The 21,626-nt window shown below is 58.0% G+C and overlaps 3 protein-coding genes across 7 annotated transcripts in view; 1 reads left to right on the top strand and 2 right to left on the bottom strand.

Annotated features, from left to right (window-relative positions):
- The window catches only part of GATAD2B (GATA zinc finger domain containing 2B), a 48,087-nt gene extending 44,234 nt beyond the window's left edge, over positions 1-3,853 (top strand). For all 5 annotated transcript variants that reach the window (XM_054050708.1, XM_054050706.1, XM_054050710.1 and 2 more), the window contains exon 11: positions 551-3,853. In XM_054050708.1, the coding sequence (XP_053906683.1) occupies positions 551-684 (134 nt within the window). In that variant the 3' untranslated portion in view covers positions 685-3,853. The remainder of the gene's footprint in view (positions 1-550) is intronic.
- A 4,372-nt stretch (positions 3,854-8,225) lies between these two features.
- SLC27A3 (solute carrier family 27 member 3) lies at positions 8,226-13,346 on the bottom strand. Its single transcript, XM_054050623.1, has 10 exons — positions 12,902-13,346; positions 10,853-11,062; positions 10,619-10,777; positions 10,413-10,537; positions 10,147-10,341; positions 9,976-10,066; positions 9,703-9,901; positions 9,471-9,568; positions 9,255-9,385; positions 8,226-9,177 (listed from the first exon to the last, which is right to left on the bottom strand). Exons 1-10 carry the CDS (start codon positions 13,344-13,346, stop codon positions 9,001-9,003), a joined length of 1,830 nt encoding a protein of 609 aa, XP_053906598.1. The 3' UTR covers positions 8,226-9,000.
- Positions 13,347-15,668: 2,322 nt separating this feature from the next.
- INTS3 (integrator complex subunit 3) overlaps positions 15,669-21,626 on the bottom strand; it is a 50,085-nt gene continuing 44,127 nt past the window's right edge. Inside the window, exons 24-30 of the mRNA XM_054050753.1 lie at positions 20,034-20,147; positions 19,884-19,932; positions 18,738-18,905; positions 16,618-16,718; positions 16,383-16,455; positions 16,144-16,300; positions 15,669-16,022 (exon numbers count right to left, since the gene is read on the bottom strand). Of these exons, the coding sequence (XP_053906728.1) occupies positions 15,945-16,022; positions 16,144-16,300; positions 16,383-16,455; positions 16,618-16,718; positions 18,738-18,905; positions 19,884-19,932; positions 20,034-20,147 (740 nt within the window). The 3' untranslated portion in view covers positions 15,669-15,944. The remainder of the gene's footprint in view (positions 16,023-16,143; positions 16,301-16,382; positions 16,456-16,617; positions 16,719-18,737; positions 18,906-19,883; positions 19,933-20,033; positions 20,148-21,626) is intronic.

The raw sequence follows: 21,626 nt of genomic DNA, 5'->3' as shown, positions 1-21,626 counted from the left end.
GAGCACCTCTTGTATGAGGACAGGCTGAGAGAGTTGGGGAAGAGAAGGCTCCGGGAAGAACTTAGAGCAGCTTCCAGTGCTGAAAGGGGATCCGGGAGAGGAAAGACTTTTTACACGGGCCTATAGAGATTGGATGAGAGGAAATGGCTTTAAATTGGAGGGGGAAGATTTACGTTAGACACTAGGAAGAAATTCTTCATGAAGATGGTGGGGAGGCCCTGGCCCAGGTTGCCCAGAGCAGTGGTGGCTGCTGCATCCCTGGAGGGGTTCCAGGCCAGGTTGGATGGGGATTGGAGCCCCTGATGCAGTGGGAGGTGTCCCTGCCCATGGCAGTTGTGGGACTGGATCGTTTTGGGGTCACTTCCAACTCAAACCATTCCATGTGGTGCTTTTCTTCCCTGCAGAGCTCCATGGATTTCGGAGGGTGGGTTTGTCTTAAATTACCGCTTCCTAGGTAAAAGCCGGGAGCATCCTGGCTCGCGGGGCTCAGTCATAGATTGGGGACCTTGTGTTGGAGGAGTCCCCACCTGCTTTTCTCTCCCCTCTCCAGGCGTTAACATCGCTTACCTGAATGCTGGGATTGGAGGCCACAAAGCATCGAGTTTGGCGGACCGGCAGCGGGAATACCTTTTGGATATGATCCCACCCCGCTCTATATCGCAGTCCATCAGCGGACAGAAATAACGCCTGCTGAGCGCCCCCCCGGCCCCTCCTCCGTCGCATGCAGTGCCTGTACCGGTGCCTACCGTACACGGGGAAAAAAAAAAGAGACAAAAAAAAAAAAAAAGAGAAACAAAAAAGCAAACAAATGAAAAACAAACAAAAAAAACCCATTTCAAACCTTCAGTGACCGTTCCTTTTTCCAAACCTTATCTTCTTCGGTTTTCTATAGCAGCGAGAGGTCACTTCCCTTGCCCGAGGTCAGAACAATGTCTGCTTGAAGTCAGCACTCGACGTGTGTTAAAGCTTGGTTGATGCTATTTTTTGTAATGATGAAGCATAGAATTTTTAATTGTGTTGTGGGGTTTGGTTTATTTCCCCCCCTCCCTTCTTTTGTTTTTTCTCCTTTGCTCAATGGATGCTTAAACCCTTTTTTTTTTTGTTTTTTATATCCCTTTCCGGAGACTTTGTAAAGGCATCCGCTCGCCGTTAAGTGACCGTAATTTTTGTTAAAGGGCAGCCTGTGCTGACTCACGGGGAAATGGGGGCAAAGAGAGATGGAGCCCAGACCGGCGTCCGCAGCGCGGTGCTACTGTTCCCTCAGCTCGGCAGAAGAAGTCAGGAGACACTGACCCCGACGCCTTCGCTCCGCATCTCTCTCTGTGGAGGAAGGGAGCCCGGTTTGGTGAGGAGCTGGTTGTCTGTTGGCACCGGAATGCGGGCATCGGCACTGGCATGCAGGCTTTGGCATCAGCGTGCGGCCATCGGCACTGGTGTGTGAGCATCGGCACCGGGATGTGGGCTTCGGCACCGGTGTGCAGGCATCGGCACCAGCGTGTGGACATCAGTGCCAGCAGGACGGATGGACAGGGCTGGCAAGGCCACGAGGAGCCCTTGGGCCGCAGAGGGGTTGGCGATGCCAGCGTTGAGCCCGTGCTTGGGTGGCCATGGTGCTGGCTTCTCCGTGGGCTCTAGACCAGCCTGGGACTGAGTCGGGTGTGGTGAGTCCCCCTCCTCTCCCCTCCGCGCTCCTGCATGCTCCGGAGCCGGTCTCGGTCATCGGCGGACGATGGGGACACCACCATGGTTCCCACACGGCACTGGGGCTCCGGCCGGCGGTTAACGAACCCAAAGCAAGAAACGAGCCGCGAGAAGTCGTCTTGAGAAACGCTCTATTTGCACTTAACCTTCACACTAACAGGCTCTCTTCTTCCTCCTATTCCTCCTCCTCCTCCGAGCGCCCTAGCCAGCGGGAATCGCACCCCGGCTGCCGGAGAGACCCCGGCAGAGCCGTCCCCCCGCTCCCTCACCACCGCCAGGACCCCTCGGCGCCCAAATCCACCACACCCGAGCGTCTACGCGGGGTTTTCCAGCTCCTGAAGTTTCCTGAGAGCTTTCTGCTTGGTTTTAAATCTTATTTTTTAATTCTTTTTTTTTTTATTATTATTATTATTTTTGGTTGACTTTTTCCCCCCAACGTTAAATCTTTCTCGTGCAATTCTGAAGCGGACCTGGGGAGCCGCTCAGCGGACGGGGGGCCCGGGACCCCCCAGCGCTGGGGACGAGGCACCTTCTGTCCCCAAATGCCACCCCTGACCGGGGAGGGGGATGCAGCCAGCTCCCCCCTCCACTCAATGAGCACTTAACCCCGAGGGCTCCGGCCTCTTCCTCCCCCTGGGCCCCCCCAGAGGCAAAAGGACTATGGGTTTTGTTGAATTTTGGGGTTTTTTTTGGAAGCATAGTGGCATATATATACACATATATATATTTTTTTTGTGGGTTTTTTTGTTTTTAACCTTATTTGGCTGGCTCCCCCGTTCTCCCCCCCTCCCCGGGATGCTGAGATCCTTTTCTCATCTCCTTTTATTACCCTGCACTTCGCTGAATTGTTTTTTTTCTTGGATGACTCTGTTGTTTTTTGTTATTTCGGGGGGTTATCTTTATTTTATCAACTTCTTCACCCCCTCGTGGCCCTTCGATGCGATCAAGCCCCCCCCTCATGTCCCTTGCTCAAGTGCCGTTGTCCCCCATCAGGCGTCACCCCACGGTCGAGGTGACCTTGGCTGAGATGAAATTGGAGGATTTAAACTCACAACCAACAAACGACCACCACCCCCCCCCCCCCCCAAAAAAAAAAACCCTATAAAAAAATCCAAGTGCAATATTGAAACGGCGAGTCCCGCCACGGGGGGGGGGGCGGGCAGGGGAACCGACGGACAGAACAAGATGCGACTTCATGGTGCTATAAGTGAAATCCCACCCTGGGGGGACGGAAGAATCCCCTTTTTTTGGGGGGGAATCCCCCTTTTTGGGGGGAATCCCTGTTTTTTGGGGAGGATCTCCTTTTATTGGGGGATTCCCTTTTTGGGCGGGGATTCCCTTTTTGGGGGGAATTCCCTTTTTGGGGGGCATCCTCTTTTTTTAGGGAGGGATCCCCTTTTTGGGGTGGGATTCTCTTTTTTTTGGGGGGAATCCCCGTTTTTGGGTGGAATCCCCTTTTTTGGGGGGGTCTCAGAGCGGGCACTTCAGCCTCAGGAGTCTGCCAACAGCTCTCTGCACCCCAAAACCCAACATGGGGAGCGGGGCTGCCCCAATCCAGGCCCTGTGCAGATTAAACAGGTTTATTATTAATATTTTTTGGCTCAAGCACCGCCCCCCCCAATGCGATGGACGGTTAAAAACCAACTCCTTTTCCTTTCTCTTTTTGTTTGTGCTGCATAGCGAAATAAGGATTATTTTCCTGCTTTTTCTTTTACAGCTTTTAGAGCCGCTTGTGAAAATGCTCTTTTTTTTGTTTGGTTTTTTTTTTTGGAGGGTTTGGGGTTTTTTTTTGGTTCGAACCCATTCCCCTCTTGTCTCCCCCCGTGCCCCAACCCTTCATTAGCTTATGATATCGCTGCCGAAATGTTATAACAAGGACTCATCCGTGTATATAAGCTATTTCTTGACACATTAAAAAAAAAAGGATAAAAAAAAAAAGGATAAAAATACAAAAAAAAAAAATAATTGTACATTGTGTAGAAAAAAAAAAACAAACAACAAAACAAAGGAAACAAACAAAACAAGAAGAAAAATCCCGGGAAGCAAAGCCGCCTCGCCATGGGTGTTGTGGAAGTCGTCACGTCCTTCTCGTCGTGTGACCTCGTGTGTATGACATGAACCGTGCAAAAAGGGGAGGGGGGGGACCCGGCAGCTCGGCTTCTTTTTTTTTTGTTTTGGGCAGGGGGGGGGATTTGGGGGTTGTGGGGAGGGGAGGGGGATCGGTGCTGGGGTTTGGGGGGGACCCGGCGGCCCCCCTTTGGCCCCGGCGATGCACTGGTGGCGGCGGCCACCTCCCGAATCTGTGCCTTTCACACACACGCAAACCCGGTCCCCGTGTCCCCCCCGACCTCGCGCGGCACCAGCAGCAACGGAGGCAGGAAAATCAGAATAAAAAGAGAGAAAAAAAAGTCAAAAATAAAAAAAAAAAGGGGGGACAGGGAAAAAGGGGGTGATCCCGGGGGATTTCTTTAGGGGAGGGGGGTGCTGGGGAGCGCTGAGCACGGGGGGAGCGGGGCCGGGGGGGGCGAGTATTATAAACTGTACCTGTATTTGCACTGTTTTTATTATTGCATTGGCATATATACAATATACATCTATAACAAGCCCGTCTGCGCCTCTTCCTCTGCCCAAAAGCATCTCTGGAGCACGAGCCGGGGGGGTCAGCCTCGCCTCGAAGGATTTGAGGACGAGTTTGAGGGATTCCAGGCTGAATTTGAGGGATTTTAGGCTGAATTTGAGGGATTTTAGGCTGATTTTGACAGATTTTAGGCTGATTTTGACAGATTTTAGGCTGATTTTGAAGGATTTTCAGCCCCGTTTGGAGGATTTTAAGCCCAGTTTCTGCAACTTCCATCCAAGTTTGCAGGAGTTTGGTACCTATTTGCAGGAGTTCAGTCCCACTTTGGGGGATTTCAGCCACAATTTGGAGGATTTGAGGCCAAAATTCTGCAAATTCAACCCAAATTTGAAAGATTTTGGGATCTATTTGCAGGGGTTCAGTCCCAGTTTGGGGGATTTCAGCCACAATTTAGAGGATTTTTGCTCTGTTGGCAGAATTTGGGCACAATTTGGAGGATTTGAGACCAAATTTCTGCAACTTCAACCCAAATTTGAAGGATTTTGGGATCTATTTGCAGGAGTTCAGTCCCAGTTGGGGGATTTCAGCCACAATTTGGAGGATTTGAGGCCAAAATTCTGCAAATTCAACCCAAATTTGAAGGATTTTGGTATCTATTTGCAGGAGTTCAGTCCCTCTTTGGGGGATTTCAGCCACAATTTGGAGGATTTTTGCTCTGTTGGCAGGATTTGGGCCCCATTTGGAGGATTTGAGGCCAAATTGCTGGTGTTTTAGACCAATTTTGTGGGATTTCAGCCCCAGTGTGTGGAATTTTAACCCAATTGGTAGGATTTCAGTCCTCATTTACAGGATTTTAGTACCCATTTGCAGGATTTTACCAAATTCAGAAACATTTAGATCTAATTTCGGTGATTTCAGGCCCAAATTGGAGGATTTGGGCCCCTAGGGGTAGGATTTTTAGTCCTAATTCACAGGCATTCGGCCCCCATTTACAGACATTAAGGCCCAATTCAGAGGATTTTATGCCAAATTTTTGTGACTTCAGGCCCAAACTGGAGGATTTCTAAACTGATTTTTTGTGATTTCAGGTCAAATTTGTAGGATTTTGACCCAAATTAACGTTTTTTTTGCCTGATTAATGTTTTTTTTGCCTCATTTGCAGGATTTCAGGCCAAATTTGCAGCACTTTGGCCCCAATTTGAAGGATTTCAGGCCTACATTGTGTGCGTTTGGCCCCGGTTTAGTGGATTTCAGGCCAAAATAGTGTGATTTTGGGCAGTTTGCAGGATTTTTGTCCTTATTTCCAGGATTTCAGCCTTGATTAGCAAGATTTTAGGCCAAATTTGGGCTTTTTTGTCACACGTGCAGGATTTTAGGCCAACTTTCAGCCCTCCTTGGTACGGTTTTCATTGCGTTTTAGGGTTTTCCAGCCCCAGCGTGTTGGATTTTGGCCCAGATTTCAGGCTTTCTGTTCCAATCCGCAGGATTTCAGCCCCAGTTTTTAGGGAAGCGGCACAAAAGCTGCTTTGGGAAGGAGGAAGCGCCCCCAAGGTCTCCCCATTCCTGGATTCCAGCAGCTTTGGGCTCCCCCTTCTCCTTCCAGGCTACAGGATCAGGCCTGGGGGGGGGGGTGCAAGATTAGGGGAGGCAGCTCAGGACCCCCATCCCCTGCTTTGCGCCCCCCAATCTCCAGTGAGGACCTCGTCGTCCCCTCCTTCCCAAAGAGCTTTGGATGCGGAGCTGCCCCCTGAGCACACAAATCACCCCCATTTACCCCACGGATCCTTCCCCCCCAAAAAAATACCCTCCCCTCTGGCTTTTTTTGGGAATAAGCACCCCCTGCCCTGAGGCTGGGAAGGGGAGGGGGCACTGGGGACCCCCAAAATGACCTGCAAGAAGTGGGGTGCGGAGCTGAGGGGTGGGGGCACGGCTGGAGGGGAAATGGGGCATTTTGCACAAATTTAAGGGTGTTCTTTCCTCCCCTCCTTTATTTCCCCCATGTTGTGCTCAGGATTTGGTTTAACCACAAAGCGGAGCTGGTTCAGCGCTGCTGGCAGGGAAGCAGCAACCGGGAGAGAATGCGGAGCTAATGTTTTTTTTTTTTGGAGAAAGGATTAAAATAAAATTAACAAAAAAAAAATTAACAACAACAAAAAAATAATAAAAAAAAAGCAACCTTTGTAATATTTATCGCGCACGAGCTCTGTTTAATAAAAGAAAGGAATGGTTTATAACTTTCGCTGTGGCTGCTGTGATGCATTCCGGGTAGGGGTACCCCAAAATGGAGATGGGGACTCCAAAATGGAGATGGGGACTCCAAAATTGAGATGGGGACCCCAAAAATCAACAACCTAATCCTAAGTGGGAGCTCGCCAAGCTCCCGTTCCCCACTCCTCATCCTCATTGCTACACAGCCCAGGGAAGGTGGGGATGGTGTCACTGGGTGTACCTCTCCCTCAGCCCTTGGGGTGACACCTCCTCCCCTTTAGGGGTGACCTCCCCCCCAATCCTGCAGTGGGGAAAAGCAACTGTTCCACTGGACTGGAGGCTGGATGGTGTTGTGCCCATATATAAGAAGGGTTGCAGAGAGGATCCGGGGAACTCCAGGCCTGTCAGTCTGACCTCAGTGCCAGGGAAAGTCATGGAACAGGTGATCTTGAGTGCTATCATGAAGCACATGAAGAGAACCGGGTGATCAGGCCCAGTCAACATGGGTTTACAAAAGGCAGATCTTGCCAAACTAACCTGATCACCTTCTGTGACAAAACCACTCGACTACTGGATGGGGGAAAGGCTGTGGATGGAGTCTTCTTGGACTTCAGGAAAGCCTTTGACACAGTTTCTCACAGCATTCTGCTTCAGAAACTGTCAGCCTCTGGCCTGGACAGGCGCACACTCTCCTGGGTTGAAAACTGGTTGGATGGCCCAGAGAGTGGTGGTCAATGGAGTTCACTCCAGCTGGAGGCAGTCACAAGTGGAGTTCCTCAGGGCTCAGTACTGGGTCCAGCCCTGTTCAATGTCTTTATCAATGACCTGGATGAAGGCATTGAGTGCACCCTCAGCAAGTTTGCAGATGACACTGAGCTGGGAGGAAGTGTGGATCTGCTGGAGGGTAGGGAGGCTCTGCAAAGGGATCTGAACAGGCTGGACCGCTGGGCCGAGACCAATGGCATGAGGTTTAACAAGGCCAAATGCCGGGTCCTGCACTTGGGGCACAACAACCCTATGCAGTGCTACAGACTGGGGTTGGAGAGCTGCACGGAGAAGGACCTGGAGGTGTTGGTTGACAGCCGACTGAACGTGAGCCAGCAGTGTGCCCAGGTGGCCAAGAAGGCCAATGGCATCTTGGCTTGTATCAGAAACGGTGTGACCAGCAGGTCCAGGGAGGTGATTCTCCCTCTGTACTCAGCACTGGTGAGACCGCGCCTCAAATACTGTGTTCAGTTCTGGGCCCCTCACCACAAGGAGGATGTTGAGGCTCTGGAGCGTGTCCAGAGAAGAGCAACAAAGCTGGTGAAGGGGCTGGAGAACGTCTTATGAGGAGCGGCTGAGAGAGCTGGGGGTGTTCAGCCTGGAGAAGAGGAGGCTGAGGGGAGACCTTATTGCTCTCAACTACCTGAGAGGAGGTTGTGGAGAGGAGGGAGTTGGGCTCTTCTCCCAAGGGACACAGGACAGGACAAGGGGGAATGGACTGAAGCTCCGCCAGGGGAGGTTCAGGTTGGATATCAGAAAAAAATTCTTCATGGAAAGGGTCATTGGGCACTGGAACAGCTGCCCAGGGAGGGGGGGAAGTCACCATCCCTGGAGGTGTTTAAGGGATGGGTGGATGAAGTGCTGAGGGACATGGTTTAGGGAGTGTTGGGAATGGTTGGACTCGATGATCCAGTGGGTCCTTTCCAACCTGGTGATTCTGTGATTCTATGACAGTGACCAAACTTGCTACAAAAGAGTTTATTTGCTAAAAAAGATCCAAAAAAAGAGAGTGTTTGTACATATAAAGAGCAGAGAAGGCACCAGTGGCCAGAGGTGGGTGCCCCATGGGTGGTGATGGGGACAAGAAGGGTGGCACGACCCCAGTGTGGGGGAGGAAGTGGGGGCAGGGGGCACAGATGGCCCCAGGAACCAGGAGGCTCTTTGGGGGACACAGGACAGATGTGGGGACCCACAGGATCAACACAGGGAATCAGGGACGGAGGAATGGAGATGGGGACCTACACAGGACAGATGTGAGGACCTGAGGACAGCAGGACAGCCACGGAGACTTTCAGGTTGGACAGGATGGACATGGGGAGCTGGGGATGGCACGATGGACGTGGGGACTTGCGGGATGGATGTGGAGCACCCAGGGATCACAAGAGGACCTTCAAGATGGACATGGGGGCCTTGGGGATGACAGAATAGATGCAAGGACCTGCAGGAGGTACATAGGAACACACAGGACAAACACAGGGACCAGCGGATGGCAGGACAGACCTGCAGGAGAGATGCGGGGCGCTCAGGGATGACAAGACAGATGCAGAGACGGATTTCAGGACGGATATGGGGGATTTGGGGATGACAGGATGGACGTGGGGGCCCCAGGGATGGCAGGATGGACATGGTGGGGTCACAGGATGGACGTGAAGGACCCGTGGGGCACCCGGTGCTGGTGGGACGGACACAGGGCGCTTTGGGACACCCAGTACCAGGACACCCATGGGCTCGGGGTGCCCAGGCGAGGTCTAAATGCGGAGGCGCCCATCCAGGACACTCTGGCAGAGCGCAGGGCTGAGTGGCACGTAGGCTTTGGTGCTCTCATCCAGCAGGAAGAGAGGGTCGGGGATGCGAGACGGATCGAAGCCCTCCTGCGCCAGCCGCACCTTCTGCTGCTTGAAGGTCTCCGTCATCGCCAGGTGCTCCTGGGAGGGTGGGATGGGTTGGGGAGAGACCTCCGGGCACCCCGCATCCCCGGGTACCCCCAAACCCACCCCGGTACCTGCAGGCGGAGGAAACGGGGCCAAGCATAGGGCGGCAGGAGCTGCTCCACGTGCCGGTAGAGCGCGGGGCCGTCCAGCCCGCAGCCAGGGCGCAGCACCAGGGCCGCCATCCCCGCGCGACCCTCGTGGCCTGCGGGCAAAGTCAGAGCTTGGGGGACACTGCGGGGCTGGCGGGGGGCACCGACACCATGGTGGGATGGGATGGGCGTCAGTACCTGGAACGGTGACACCGTAGACTGTGGCTTCTTGTAGGGACTCGTGGGCCATCAAGGCTTCGGCCACCTCAGTGGTGGCCACGTTCTCACCCTTCCACCTGGGAGAGGGATGACAGGGATGAGCAGGATGGGGCTGAGCCCCCCCGGCCACGCAAAAGATGGAGGTGTGGGGCTGCTGCACCATCCCCATGGGGCAGGGCAGACGTGTGGGACGTCCCCCATCGCTGGGGACCTGTAGGTGTCCCCCGTGCGGTCGCGGAAGCGGACGAACTGGGCCGCATCCTGCTCCATCAGGTCTCCGGTGCTGAAGTAGGTGTCCCCCTCGGCAAAGACCCCTCGCAGCAGCTTCTGCTCTGACAGCTCCCGGCTGCCAGCATAGCCCAGGAAGGGGGTCCGGGGGGTCACCGGAGCAATCAGCAGCCCCGTCTCACCTGCGGAGATGGCGACGCATGACCGGGGGTGCCCCCAGGGACCCCCCAAAGCTCTCCCCATCCCCGTGACTCACCCGTCCCCACGCGGATGCAGCGCCCAGCCGCATCCCGCACCGGAGCTCCCTTGCACACGTCGTAGCGCACGATCTCGAAGGGTGAGAAGAGCTGGGGAGAGAGCAGCCGCGTGGGCACCAGCGTTCTGGGCACGGCGCGAGGCGGGGGGCTCAGCATCTCCCTCCCCCCACCTTGTAGATGAAGCTGCTGCGCCCCACGGCCCCCGGTGTCCCCGTGTAGTTGAAGAGGGTGACGTTGCCCTCAGTCATGCCATAGGTCTCCACGATGCGGATGGCCCCGAAGCGCTGCAGGAAGCTCTGCCAGACGTCGGGGCGCAGCCCACTGCCCACCGCCAGCCGCAGCCCGTGTTCCCGCTCGCCGGGGCGCTGTGGGGACATAGGGTTAGATTTCGGGGGGACCCCCTGGACCCTACAGCCCAGCCCAGTCCTGCCCTGACCGGGGGCTGGTTGACCAGGTAGCGGCAGAGCTCCCCGATGTATTGGAAGACGGTGACACCCTCGGCGCGGCAATCATCCCAAAATTGGCTGGCTGAGAACTTCTCCTTCAGCACACAAGTGGCTCCTGCGTAAAGCCGGGATGGGGGGGAAATCAGCCCCCCCAAAGTGTCACTGGGTTCGCTACGGGGTCCCTGTCCCCGCTCACCAATGCCAATGCAGCCGACGATGCCCAGGAGGGACCCGGCCATGTGGTAGAGGGGCAGCGCCAGGTAGATCACATCCTGGCTGGAGGCTCCCACCAGCTCGTAGAAGCTCAGGCACATGATGGACTTGAGGTGGGAGACACGAGCGGCTTTGGGGAGACCTGGAAGGAGAACAGGGCATCAAAGTCTCCCCGGCTTGCCCAGAGCCTCCCATCCTGCTGGCCCCAGGCTCCCACCAGTGGTGCCGGAGGTGAAGATGTAGAGGCAAGTATCGTTCATGTCCTCGGGCTCCCAGACGTCCTCGGGCTCCAGCTCCTCAGAGGCTGCGTCCAGCAGCTCCTGCAGGGCCACAACGCCATCGGGGTACGGCCCTGAGCCCAGCACCCACACTGCGATGCCGTCCTCCCGCAGGCTGGGCAAGATGGGCTCCACCACCGCAAACAGGTCTGCAATGGAGAAGAGGCTGCTGTGGGGGCAGCTCCTGGGCACAGCCCTCTCCTGGGAACATTTTGTCACCCCCACTGACCCTGTTCCACTCCATCTCTCATCCTCCACGTCCCCCTGGAGCCCATCCCATCCCATCTCATCCCATCCCATCCTCCTCCCATCCCCATCCCAATCCTCGCTTCCCCCATCCGCTCTCCCCCGCCACTGTCTGCCGCCAGCAGCAGATTCCTTCCTTGTGCCAAATCCATCCCATCCTCATTCCTCTCCCCCTCCTCATTCTCATCCCTTCCCTATCCCCTTCTCCACTGCCACCCCCATCCCATTCCCCTCTCGCTCTCACCATCCACCACCAGCAGAGGGTCCCTTCCCCAATCCTACCTCCATCCCTTCTTCACTACCATCCCAACCCTACCCTATGTCCACCCCATTCCCTCTCCCTCCATGTCCCCCTGTTCTCACAGTGCCCGCGTCCTTCAGGCGTATCCCCTCATCCCATCCCAAATCTCATCCCCTCTCCATCTCTCCCCGTTCTCACTGTCTGCTGCCAGCAGTAGGGTCCTCCCCCACCCCCCCATCCCGATCCATTCCCTATGCCCTTCTCTACTCCCATCCCCATTCCCACTCCATCCGCATCTCCCCCCACTCTCACCACCCACCATCAGCAGCGGGTCCCTTCCCCATCCCCACCCCAACCCCATCCTATCTCCATCCCATCCTCTCCCCACCCCACTCCCGCCGCCAGCGGGTCCCATCCCAACCCCATCCCCATCCCCATCCTCACTCCATCCTTATCCTCATGTCCATCCTCATCTCCCCCCCCCCCCCCACTGTCGGCCACCAGCAACTCCATCTCCACCCCATTCCCTTCCCTATCTCCATTCCCACCTCAATCCCATCCCCATCCTCTCCCCACCATCCGTCACCAGCAGTGGGTCCCTTTCCCAACCCCATCTCCATGCCCTTCCCAACCCCACGCCTTTCCCAACCCCACACCCATCTATTTCTCCCTTTCCCCCCCCTCACCATTGGCCTCCAGCAACGGGTCCCATCTCTATCCCATCCTCACTTCATCCCCACCCGAACCCTCTCCTATCCCCAACACTTCCATCCCATCCCATCCCTTCCATCCCATCCCATCCCATCCCATCCCATCCCATCCCATCCCATCCCATCCCATCCCATCCCTCTTCCACTATCCCAACCCCATTCCTATTCCCAACCCCATGCCCATCTATTTCTCCCTTTCCCCTCTCACCATTGGCCTCCAGCAATGGGTCCCATCTCTATCCCACCCTCACTTCATCCCCACCCCATCCTTTTCCTATCCCCATCCCTTCCATCCCATCCCATCCCATCTCTCTTCCACTATCCCAACCCCATTCCTATTCCCATCCCCACGCCAACCCCTTTCCCATTCCCATCCCATCGCATTCATCCCCATCTCATCCATTCCCACCCCAACCTCATCCCATCCCATCCACCGCCATCCTCAACCCCATTCCCACCCCACTCCATCCCTTTCCTATCCCCATCCCTCCCATCCCATTCCTCTTCCACTATCCCAACCCCATTCCTATTCCCATCCCCACGCCAAACCCTTTCCCTTTCCCATTCCCATCCCATCCCATCCATCCCCATCCCCATCGGCCCACCGCCATTCCCACCCCACCCCCAACCCCATTCCTATCCCCAACCCCATTCCCACCCCACCCCATCCCTTTCCTATCCCCATCCCATCCCTCTTCCACTATCCCAACCCCATTCCCATCCCATCCCATCCACCCCCATCCCCACCGCCATTCCCACCCCCACCCCAACCCCCCCCATCCCCCCCTCACCATCGGCCGCCAGCAGCGCCCCGGCCCCGCTGGCCCTCAGGCAGTGCCTCAGCGCCTGCGGCCGCAGGGCGGTGCCGAGGAAGGCCGGGCGGGCCCCGAGCGCCGCCAGCCCGAGCCAGGCCCAGACGAAGCGCGGCTCGTTGCCCACCAGCAGCCCCACGGTGCGACCGGGCCCGAGCCGCCCCCGCAGCGCGTTGGCCACTCGCGCCACCCGCCGCGCCGCCCCCGCATAGGGCTCGTCCCGCCCCGCCGCCCGCAGGAACGGCCGCCCCGGAGCCGCCCGCGCCGCCCGCAGGAACCGCGCCGCCAGGCTGCCCCCGCCCCGCGCCCGCCGCCGGCACCGCGCCGCCCGCAGCGCGAACCGCAGGTCGGACCAGAGGTGCGGCAGCAGCAGCCGCTGCAGCAGCGACAGCGCCGCCAGCGCCGCCAGCACCGCCACCGCCATCGCCGGTGCGGGGGGACGCGCCCGCTGCGGGCCCCGCCCCTGCTAGGAGGTGCCCACCCGAGACCACGCCTCCTCGGATCAAACCACGCCCCCAGCTCTGGCAGCGCCGTGGAGTGCGTCAGGCCACGCCTCCTAGAGGCCATCGCCGCCAGACGCGACCGGCCTGCCCACCGATGCCCCTCCCCACAGAGGCCACGCCCCAATCAGGGCCACGTCTACTACAGCACACGCCCCCAGCCGCAGAGGCCACGCCCCCTTTAGACCACCCCCCTTTAGGCCAATCCCACTAGAAAGGCCAAGCGCTTTCGATACACTGCCCACTGCAGGCCACACCCCCTCGAAGGCCACTCCCCCTGCCACACGTGCCCCCAGCCCAGTCTCACCGCCCCCGAGGCCACGTCTCATTTAGACCACGCCCTCTTGAGGCCACGCCCCCTCGACAACACGGCCATTAAAGCCCCCCAGCATCGCCACCGCCATCGCCGCGGGGATGCGCCCACTGCAGGCCGCGCCCTCCTCCGGCCGCGCCTCCGTCCGTCAGCTCTCATGGACCACGCCCCTTATTGGAACCCCCCTCGAGGCCACACCCCCTTGAGAACACACGCTCCACGCCTAACCACGCCCACTACAGGACACGCCGCAGCCGAGCCATCACTGCCAGACACGTCAGGCCACGCCCCTCGAGGCCACGCCCCCGACACAGACCACGCCCCAAGCAGCGACCGGCCGCGCCCGCAAGACCACGCCCCCTTTAGACCACGCCCCATCACTGTCATAACCGTCGGGCTAACAGAGGCCACGCCCACTCAAAGCCACGCCCCTAAACAAGCAGCGCCCCCTCCAAGACCCCGCCCCCACCCACTCGTGCACCCGCCCCGCCCGCCGAAGTCTCAAGCCAGCGGTCACGCCCCCACCCCAACTCAGGCCACGCCCCCATCCCCTCCCCATGCCCCCCCCCCCCCGCCCCTGTTCTCCCCAAATCTGACCCTCCCCGTCCCATCCCACCCCCCAGGCACCTCTCCCATCCCAATATCCCCAGTATGGCCCCCCATTCCATTCCCAGCCCCCTCCCAGTATCCCCAGTATTGCCCCCCCATTCCACAGCTCCAGATTCCAGTCTCCTATCCCCATCCCAGTACGCCCAGTATTGCCCCCCTATTCCACAGCCCCAGATCCCATTCTCCCATCGCCAACCCTGTCCCCCATTCCTGTCCTGATTGTCCCAATATGACCCCCCCACCCCATCCCCCCCAGACCCCTCTCCCATTTCCCCCCCCGCCATGGTTCTCCCGTTGACCCCCAATTCCCGCTCGGCCCAGGGGGGCTGCTGGCAGCAGCACAAAAAGGGGGGTGTGTGTACAAAAGATTTGAGAGCTTTTTATTGTTTTTTTTAAAAACACTTAAAAACGCTGACAGCTCTGGGGGGGCCCAAGAGTCTCATCCCCCTCTCCCACCCGCAGGCATTTGGCTCCGGCATGGATGGGATCCATGGAAAAGAACCCGCTGGGCGTCAGCACTTTCCCCCCACCCCAAAAAAAGCAGTGTCAAGGGGAGACGCAGCCCTGGGAGGGGGGTGCAGGCGGTCAGCACCCCATCACCCCTGGGGGCAGGGAGATGCGTGTGTCCCCCCCCTTCCAAAAGCATCCAGGAGCAGCGAGCTGGTTCGCAATGTTTATTTACAATTCATGTATGAAAATAAGGATCGTGTGCTATCAGCCCCCCTAGCCTGTCCCCCTCCCCTTCCCATCCCCATGGTGCCACGGTCCTGCTCTGGGACCCCCTCAAACCAGGTCCTGGGGGGTGATGGTGCCTCTTAGACCACTCAAACCAGGTCCTGGAGGGTGATGGTGCCTCTGAGATCCCCCGAACCAGGTCCTGGGAGGCCATGGTGTCATCTGAGACCCCCTCAAACCAGGTCCTGGGGGGTGATGGTGCCTCTGAGACCCCTCAAACCAGGTCCTGGGCAGCGATGGTGCCTCTGAGACCCCTCAAACCAGGTCCTGGGGGGTGATGGTGCCTCTGAGACCCCCAAACCAGGTCCTGGGAGGTCATGGTGTCATCTGAGACCCCCTCAAACCAGGTCCTGGGGGTGATGGTGCCTCTTAGACCCCTCAAACCAGGTCCTGGGCGGCGATGGTGCCTCTGAGACCCCTGAAAACCAGGTCCTGGGGGGTGATGGTGCCTCTGAGACCCCCAAACCAGGTCCTGGGAGGTCATGGTGTCATCTGAGACCCCCTCAAACCAGATCCTGGGGGTGATGGTGCCTCTGAGACCCTTCAAACCAGGTCCTGGGAGGCCATGGTGTCATCTGAGACCCCTCAAACCAGGTCCTGGGGGCCATGGTCCCACTCTGGGACCCCTCAAACCAGGCCCTGGGGGGCTTCCACACTCCAATCCCTCCCCGGCTGCTGGGAAAAAAGAGCTACAAAGTCAAGTGGGGAGAGATCAGTGTGGAAGCAGGGGGTCTGCATGGAAGCACAGGGTAGCCCCCCTGTCCCCGGGGGCTCCTGGAGGGGCACGTTCTGTCCTCGCCGCGCTGGCACTCGGTGTCATCCAAGGGGGCACCACGGGGAGCGGCGGGGGGAGAGGACAGAGGCCTCAGTCACTGTCTGAGCCCACAGCGGATGAGCCTTTCCTTTTCCGCTTGGCAGGTTTGGGCTTGGTGTCTTCTTCCTCCTGTGCCAGGAAAGGGGTCAGGGGGTGTCACCGGTGCTGCGGGGGGGAATCCCCGCTCCTCCCGGGGCCTCCTCCGGGTGTAGATGTGGGTGAAGGGCCGGGAGGGAGTGGGAACGCTTACCGAGGCGCTGCTGGAGCCTGACTCCTCCTCGTTGTTGGCCGGTTGGGCTGCATTCTTGCGGCTGCGGGGGCTGGAGAGGGTGGCTTTTCGGCGGCTCTTGGGGGGTTTGGTGGAGGAGTCTTCATATTCCTCTGCCAGGGAGAAGAGGTCGCTGAACCTGGAAGGAAGCAGGAGGTCAGGCACCGTCAGAGCACTCACCCTGCAGTCCCGTGGCAGGGAAGGATGGATTATGGACTCACTTCATCTTGTGGGCTTCATCGCAGCTAGCCTGGACATGCTGCAGCGCCTGCAGGATTGGAGTTTGGCTGAAAACTGTGGAGGAACCAGCAGAAACAGGAGTCAGAAACCCAATAACAGGTGCCCCCAGGCAGGGGAACCCTCCCAGCCATCCGGGATCATGGGTGCAGGCACTCCCAGTATCCCAGAGCACCCAAGTTCTCGAGGCACCACGTGGCGGCAGGCGGTGGTACATACAGTTCTGTTTGGTGTTGGTCAGGTTGAGGCGCAGGTTGTCCAGGTGCTCCAGGATCTGCTCCAGAGTGAGCTGGGCCAGTTTACTGCTGGAGCTGCGTAGGCTAGGGGCAAAGGGGTGCCTGTCAGCACCTGCTCTGCTCCTCCAGCCACTCCCTGCGTGTCCCCCCCAAAGCCAGGGCCCCCCCTTTGTGGGGGAAACGAGTCCCAGCACCCCCAAGATGTGGGGCACGCAAGAACCCACCACTCGTGCTGCCCCAGTGCCCAGAGCAGGGAAGCCCGGGGATGAGGAGCAGCACAGGATCCATTTTCCAGCCCTGGCACATAGGGCTGGGGCTGTGCATGCTGCTCCAGCTCAGGATTAAGGGGATAAATCCTGCTTGGCATGTTGGCCGCCTCCATCCCCAGCATCCACACCAAGCGCCCCGTGCTGAGCCTCAGCCGCGGGATGGTACGTGGTGCCAGCTCCCAGCAGCCGGGGCCCAGCTGGCCGCTCGTTAATTAGTGGGGATTAGAGCTGGATACATCTCGGATCCCAGTACAGAAACACACAGAAAAGAGCGGCGTTGTTCAGCTCTGAAAGGCTGTTAATTAACACGCAGGAACAGATGAAGGCGCAGATTTCCCCAGTAGCCTCTTCGGAGAGCGAGGGGGACACAGAGGTGGCAGAGCCGCGGGTGGGACTGGCTGCTCTCCCAGTACCGTTGTGCTGGGAGTACCAGTATGATCCCAGTGATGGCAAACCTCCTGGCAGGGCTGCGTCCGACCCACTGGCCACGACCCAGCTCCATGGGGCGGCAGTGCCGGCTCCCTAGGCGCTGGGTGGGGGTCCTTGGGGATCCACACCCCGTGACACCGTGAAGCGCAGGGCTGCTCTGCTCTCCCAGGACACTAGATGTCCTTCCTACTCCAGCAAAGACCTGCAGGCACCGGGAAGGGGCTGCAGAGGACCCTGCCTGCCCAGCACAGAGGGCTGGGGGCTGCTGGAGTGGACCTTCCTCTCCCCATAACCACAAGCCCGGCACGGAACAGCCGTAGGACCAGAAATCTGCTGCCTTTGTCTGTGCCAAGGGCAGGCTCTTCGTGGCAGCCCAGTGTCAGGTCTTTGAGGCTGGATAAAAGTCTGGGAAATCAGCCGAGGAGCTGAGTGCAGCTCCTGCTTCCCTGCTAAGGGATAACTTGAGGTGGGAGGGAGATGTCTCATGGGTCACCGTGGCCAGAAGCCGGCACTGTGGTGCAGGACCAGATCCAGCATCCCACGCTGCTCTCCTTTCATCTCCCACAGCCCGCGGTGGTCCAGCCATCTCCTACAGCCCTGAGAGCTCTGCCCAGGCAGGAACAAGCTCTCTGCCCCTTCCCTCCACAGGCAGGAGGAGCAGGAACCCGGGGAACTGGGATTTAACCCCTGAGGGCTTCAGCTTGGCCCAGCTGTGTCCTTTAGTCCCACTGCACTAATCGTCTCTGACCTCATCCACCCTAGAGGCAGCAGCGCCCCAGCAGAGGTTAAGCAAACCACATCTGGAAAACTATTTGCACCAAAAGATGTTCTGGAAGCATCCAGTGGTGCCCAGGCAAGTTGTGGATGTTCCCTCCCTGGAGGTGTTCAAGGACAGGTTGGATGAGGTTTGGAGCAACCTGATCCAGTGGGAGGTGTCCCTGGGGTTGGAACTGGATGGGCTTTGAGGTTCCTTCCAATCCAAACCATTCCAGGATTCTATGATAGCGGGGTTGCCTGGCCGGCATTGCAGCAGAGGAGCGCTAAGGCTTGGCACTGCTCACAGGCAGCTGGAAGTCCCTCCCTACAGCTTGGGTATAAAAAGGCCCTGCTGGCTGGATGTCAGCAAAGGCGACATGAAAGAGCAGCCTCCTGCCCAGCTTCGGAGCAGGGATGCTCGCTCCAGGCTCTGCCTGTGCCTGAGCGAGTGGGTGGGCAGTGGCACCGCCCTGGCCTCGAGGAGATGATGGTGCAACCAGGATGGGCTGCACACCAGCACTGTGCCAACAACACCGGGCATCTCGGCTGCATGGCCGGTGCACAGAGCAGGGCACAAGGCAGAGTCTGTCACTCAGTTCTCGGTGGCAGGTCAGCCCCATGGGAAGTGGTGCCTGCCCCGGCCCCTCACCTTTGGCGTTTTCGTGGTAGGCTGTTGTTCTTGATCAGCAGTGACTTGATGTGCTCGGCCAGGAGGTCGTCATGTTTGATGCACCAGTGCCGCAGGATGCTCGTGGTGAACTGGTCATCAGGGTGGCAGGGCCGGCTAAGCACCATCTTCACCATCTCCTCACTGGGCCTGCGGCAAACCGGGAAGGGAATGTGAGGAGGAAGAACAAGCTGTTCATACCCCGATCAGCTGGGGTAGCCACTGCCACCTCCCTGAGCCTGATGGGGGGCTTCAGACCTGGACAGCACAAGCCTGAGGACCTGCCACGCCACGAGGGACCTGGCACAGGAGCGCAGGCAGAGCTGGGATGGGACCAAGCTTCCCCAAACACCACCCAGGACCCACACGCTCTTCCAGAGCCCCAGCAGCATTGGCTCCCAGGCCCAGGGGATGATAGGCAGCGTTCTGACTCCTCTGCTTCCCCCAGATCGCTGGCAAGCGATCTCCCTGGGGATTGGCTGCCACGGAGCTCCCTGGCATTTGCCAGTGCCAGCCCCACTCCTTCTCCGCCGTGGGAAAAGCTCTGCTGGACGCTCGCAGCCTGCACTCGCCCCTGCCCTCTCCGTCCTTGTAGGCTTTTCACTAACGCAATTTGGAGCTGGGATTAGATTAGCCAGCCTCGTGCGCTGCATTAATAAAAACAAATAAAGTGCTCTTCGCTCCCAACAGCGGGGATGCGGCCAACCTGCCCGAGTGCAGATCAATGCCAAGGCAGCTCTCACACTGTGCGCTATGGGAGGCAGGTGACAGCCTGCTCTCTGTTAAATAATGAGCTCTGGGATGTGCAAGGTGAAAGACAAACAGCCCATCTTCCTTGGGAGAGCTGACAAATGGCGCTTCCAAGGCATGGCAGAGAGCTGCTGCCTTGGGAGAAGGGTGCAGCCGCTGGGGTCACACGTGCCCACCCTGCTCTGTTCCCAGGCGCACCCAGAGCTGAATTGGGGAGTGTAAGCAATCGCAGCCTTGCCCATGCCTTGCTCCTCAAGCAGCCCAACCTATAGCTGGTGGCATCTCCATATCCCTGCTACATAGATGGTGCTCAAGAAAGCTGCAGTGTGCTGAGGGACACTCAGAGCACCACGTAGCCCTCTGCGCTGCGGCACTTACTTCTCTCGCCTCAGCTGCAGCAGCAGGCAGGATAATGCCTCGGGATGGTCTGCAAAGGAAAGGAGATCCTCATCACCGGAGCTTGCAGCCCACCTCCTCTCCTGAGTAGGACTCAGCCCTTGTGTCTCTCCTGAGTAGGACTCAGCCCACCTTTGTATTTGAGGTGCTGCAGGATGGGGATGATGGTCTCCAGAGGAATGCTGTGCGCCAGGAAGAGCTGCCAGGTGCAGTACTGCTCAAAGGTCTCCCAGTCCAGGCTTTGAACTAGGGGGAAGCACAGGAGAGAATCAGAGAATTATGGAATCATTAAGGTTGGAAAAGACCTCTAGGATCACCCACCCCAACCATCAGCCCAGCCATACCATGCTGACTGAGCCATGTCCCCAGGTGCCATGGGCACACAGTTTGAACCCCTTGAGGGATGGAGACTCCCCGACTGCCCTGGGACCCAAGGCTTCACCATTCTTTTGCTAAAGAAACATCTCACAATATTCAATCTAACCCTCCTCTAGCCTCCTTGAGGCCGTTTCCTCTCATCGTTTGTTACTTGGTTGAAGAGACCAGGGCCCAACCACTCTGCAACCTCCTTTCAAGCAGTTGTAGAGAGCAATAAGGTCTCCCCTCAGCCTCCTCTTCTCCAGGCTAAACAAGCCCAGGTCCCTCAATCACTCCTGATGGTGAGATCCTTCAACTACTCCTGCATGGCACCCAGAGGAATGGCAGACCCCTGCCCGAGCTCTGCCACAGCCCCCCTGCGACGCCCAGGGGCAGCACTAATCCTGCTCAGCGCTACAGCCACCCCTCCAGCCTGGAGCCGGGCACTGGAGCAAGGCACAGCGCCCAAATCCCTCCCGCATGTGCTGGGGCAGCACGAGCAGCGCTGCGCGAGCTGAGGCCATGCAGGGGCTGCACGAGCTGGGAGGTGGCACCAGGACAGGCTCTGCCAGCTGAGGCGCGGTCAGCAGAGCTGCGAAGTCACTAAAGCAGCTGCTGGGGGCTCAGAGGAAAAGAATTAATGAAGCTCTTTAATTAATAGGCTTAGATCGCTGTTTGCAGCTTGTGTAACACCAAAGCTGGATCCTGGCAGCCATCGGATCAGGGCGATGGGGCTTCTCTCCAGAACCACTTGCTGGTCCCTGTGCACCGAGCTCTCTATGATGGCTCTGGCCAAACCAGCCTGGCACAGAGGGGCTGCAGCTACGACAGCTGCGACTGCTGGGCAGAAGCCACAGGGCACATGTGGGCAAAACACAGCGTTGGCTGGAGATGGAGAGGGCTTTTCCACCAGTGGCTTCCATAGATGTGAGCCGAAGTCTAGTTAAAAAGCAGGAAGGGGAACTGGGTGACCCACTGGGGATCCTGGGGGGAATGCCACGAGGGAAAGACCATGGGCACCAGCCTTTTCCTTTGCAGCTGCTGTGGGGACTGTGGTCTTGGCAAAGGGCTGGGTACCCATCCAAGACTCTGTCAGCTCAGGGTGGTCCAGACTGAATAGCAGTGAGAACTTTTTTGCTTCTAGGGTGTCACAGTCATCAGAAAATGAAGGGAAATCCCAATTCCAACCTTTCTGACCACCCTTTTGCCATTACCTCCCAGCTGCCCTCATCCCTACTGCACTGGGAGAAGAGGTTACAGCCATCCCTGCAAAGGCAGCTGGGGAAGGGCTGACTGCACAGTGCTAGCTGGGTAAGTTCCCATCTCTGGAAATGCAGCAGCTGGGACTGCGTGGAGAGGCTGTAGAGC

The sequence above is a fragment of the Cuculus canorus genome, chromosome 28 (assembly GCF_017976375.1).
Source record: "Cuculus canorus isolate bCucCan1 chromosome 28, bCucCan1.pri, whole genome shotgun sequence".
Classification (NCBI taxonomy): Eukaryota; Metazoa; Chordata; class Aves; order Cuculiformes; family Cuculidae; genus Cuculus; species Cuculus canorus.
Note: the sequence above shows the minus strand (reverse complement) of the source record. Positions and strands in the feature narration are given on the sequence as shown.

Excerpts from the sequence above, each read along its gene's own strand:
- SLC27A3 (XM_054050623.1), bottom strand. The coding sequence starts at position 13,346 with ATGGCGGTGGCGGTGCTGGCGGCGCTGGCGGCGCTGTCGCTGCTGCAG. Across the intron at positions 10,778-10,852 it reads CTTCACCTCCGGCACCACTG|GTCTCCCCAAAGCCGCTCGT; the intron begins GTGGGAGCCTGG and ends TTCTCCTTCCAG. Across the intron at positions 9,569-9,702 it reads CGCACGGGGGACACCTACAG|GTGGAAGGGTGAGAACGTGG; the intron begins GTCCCCAGCGAT and ends TCCCTCTCCCAG.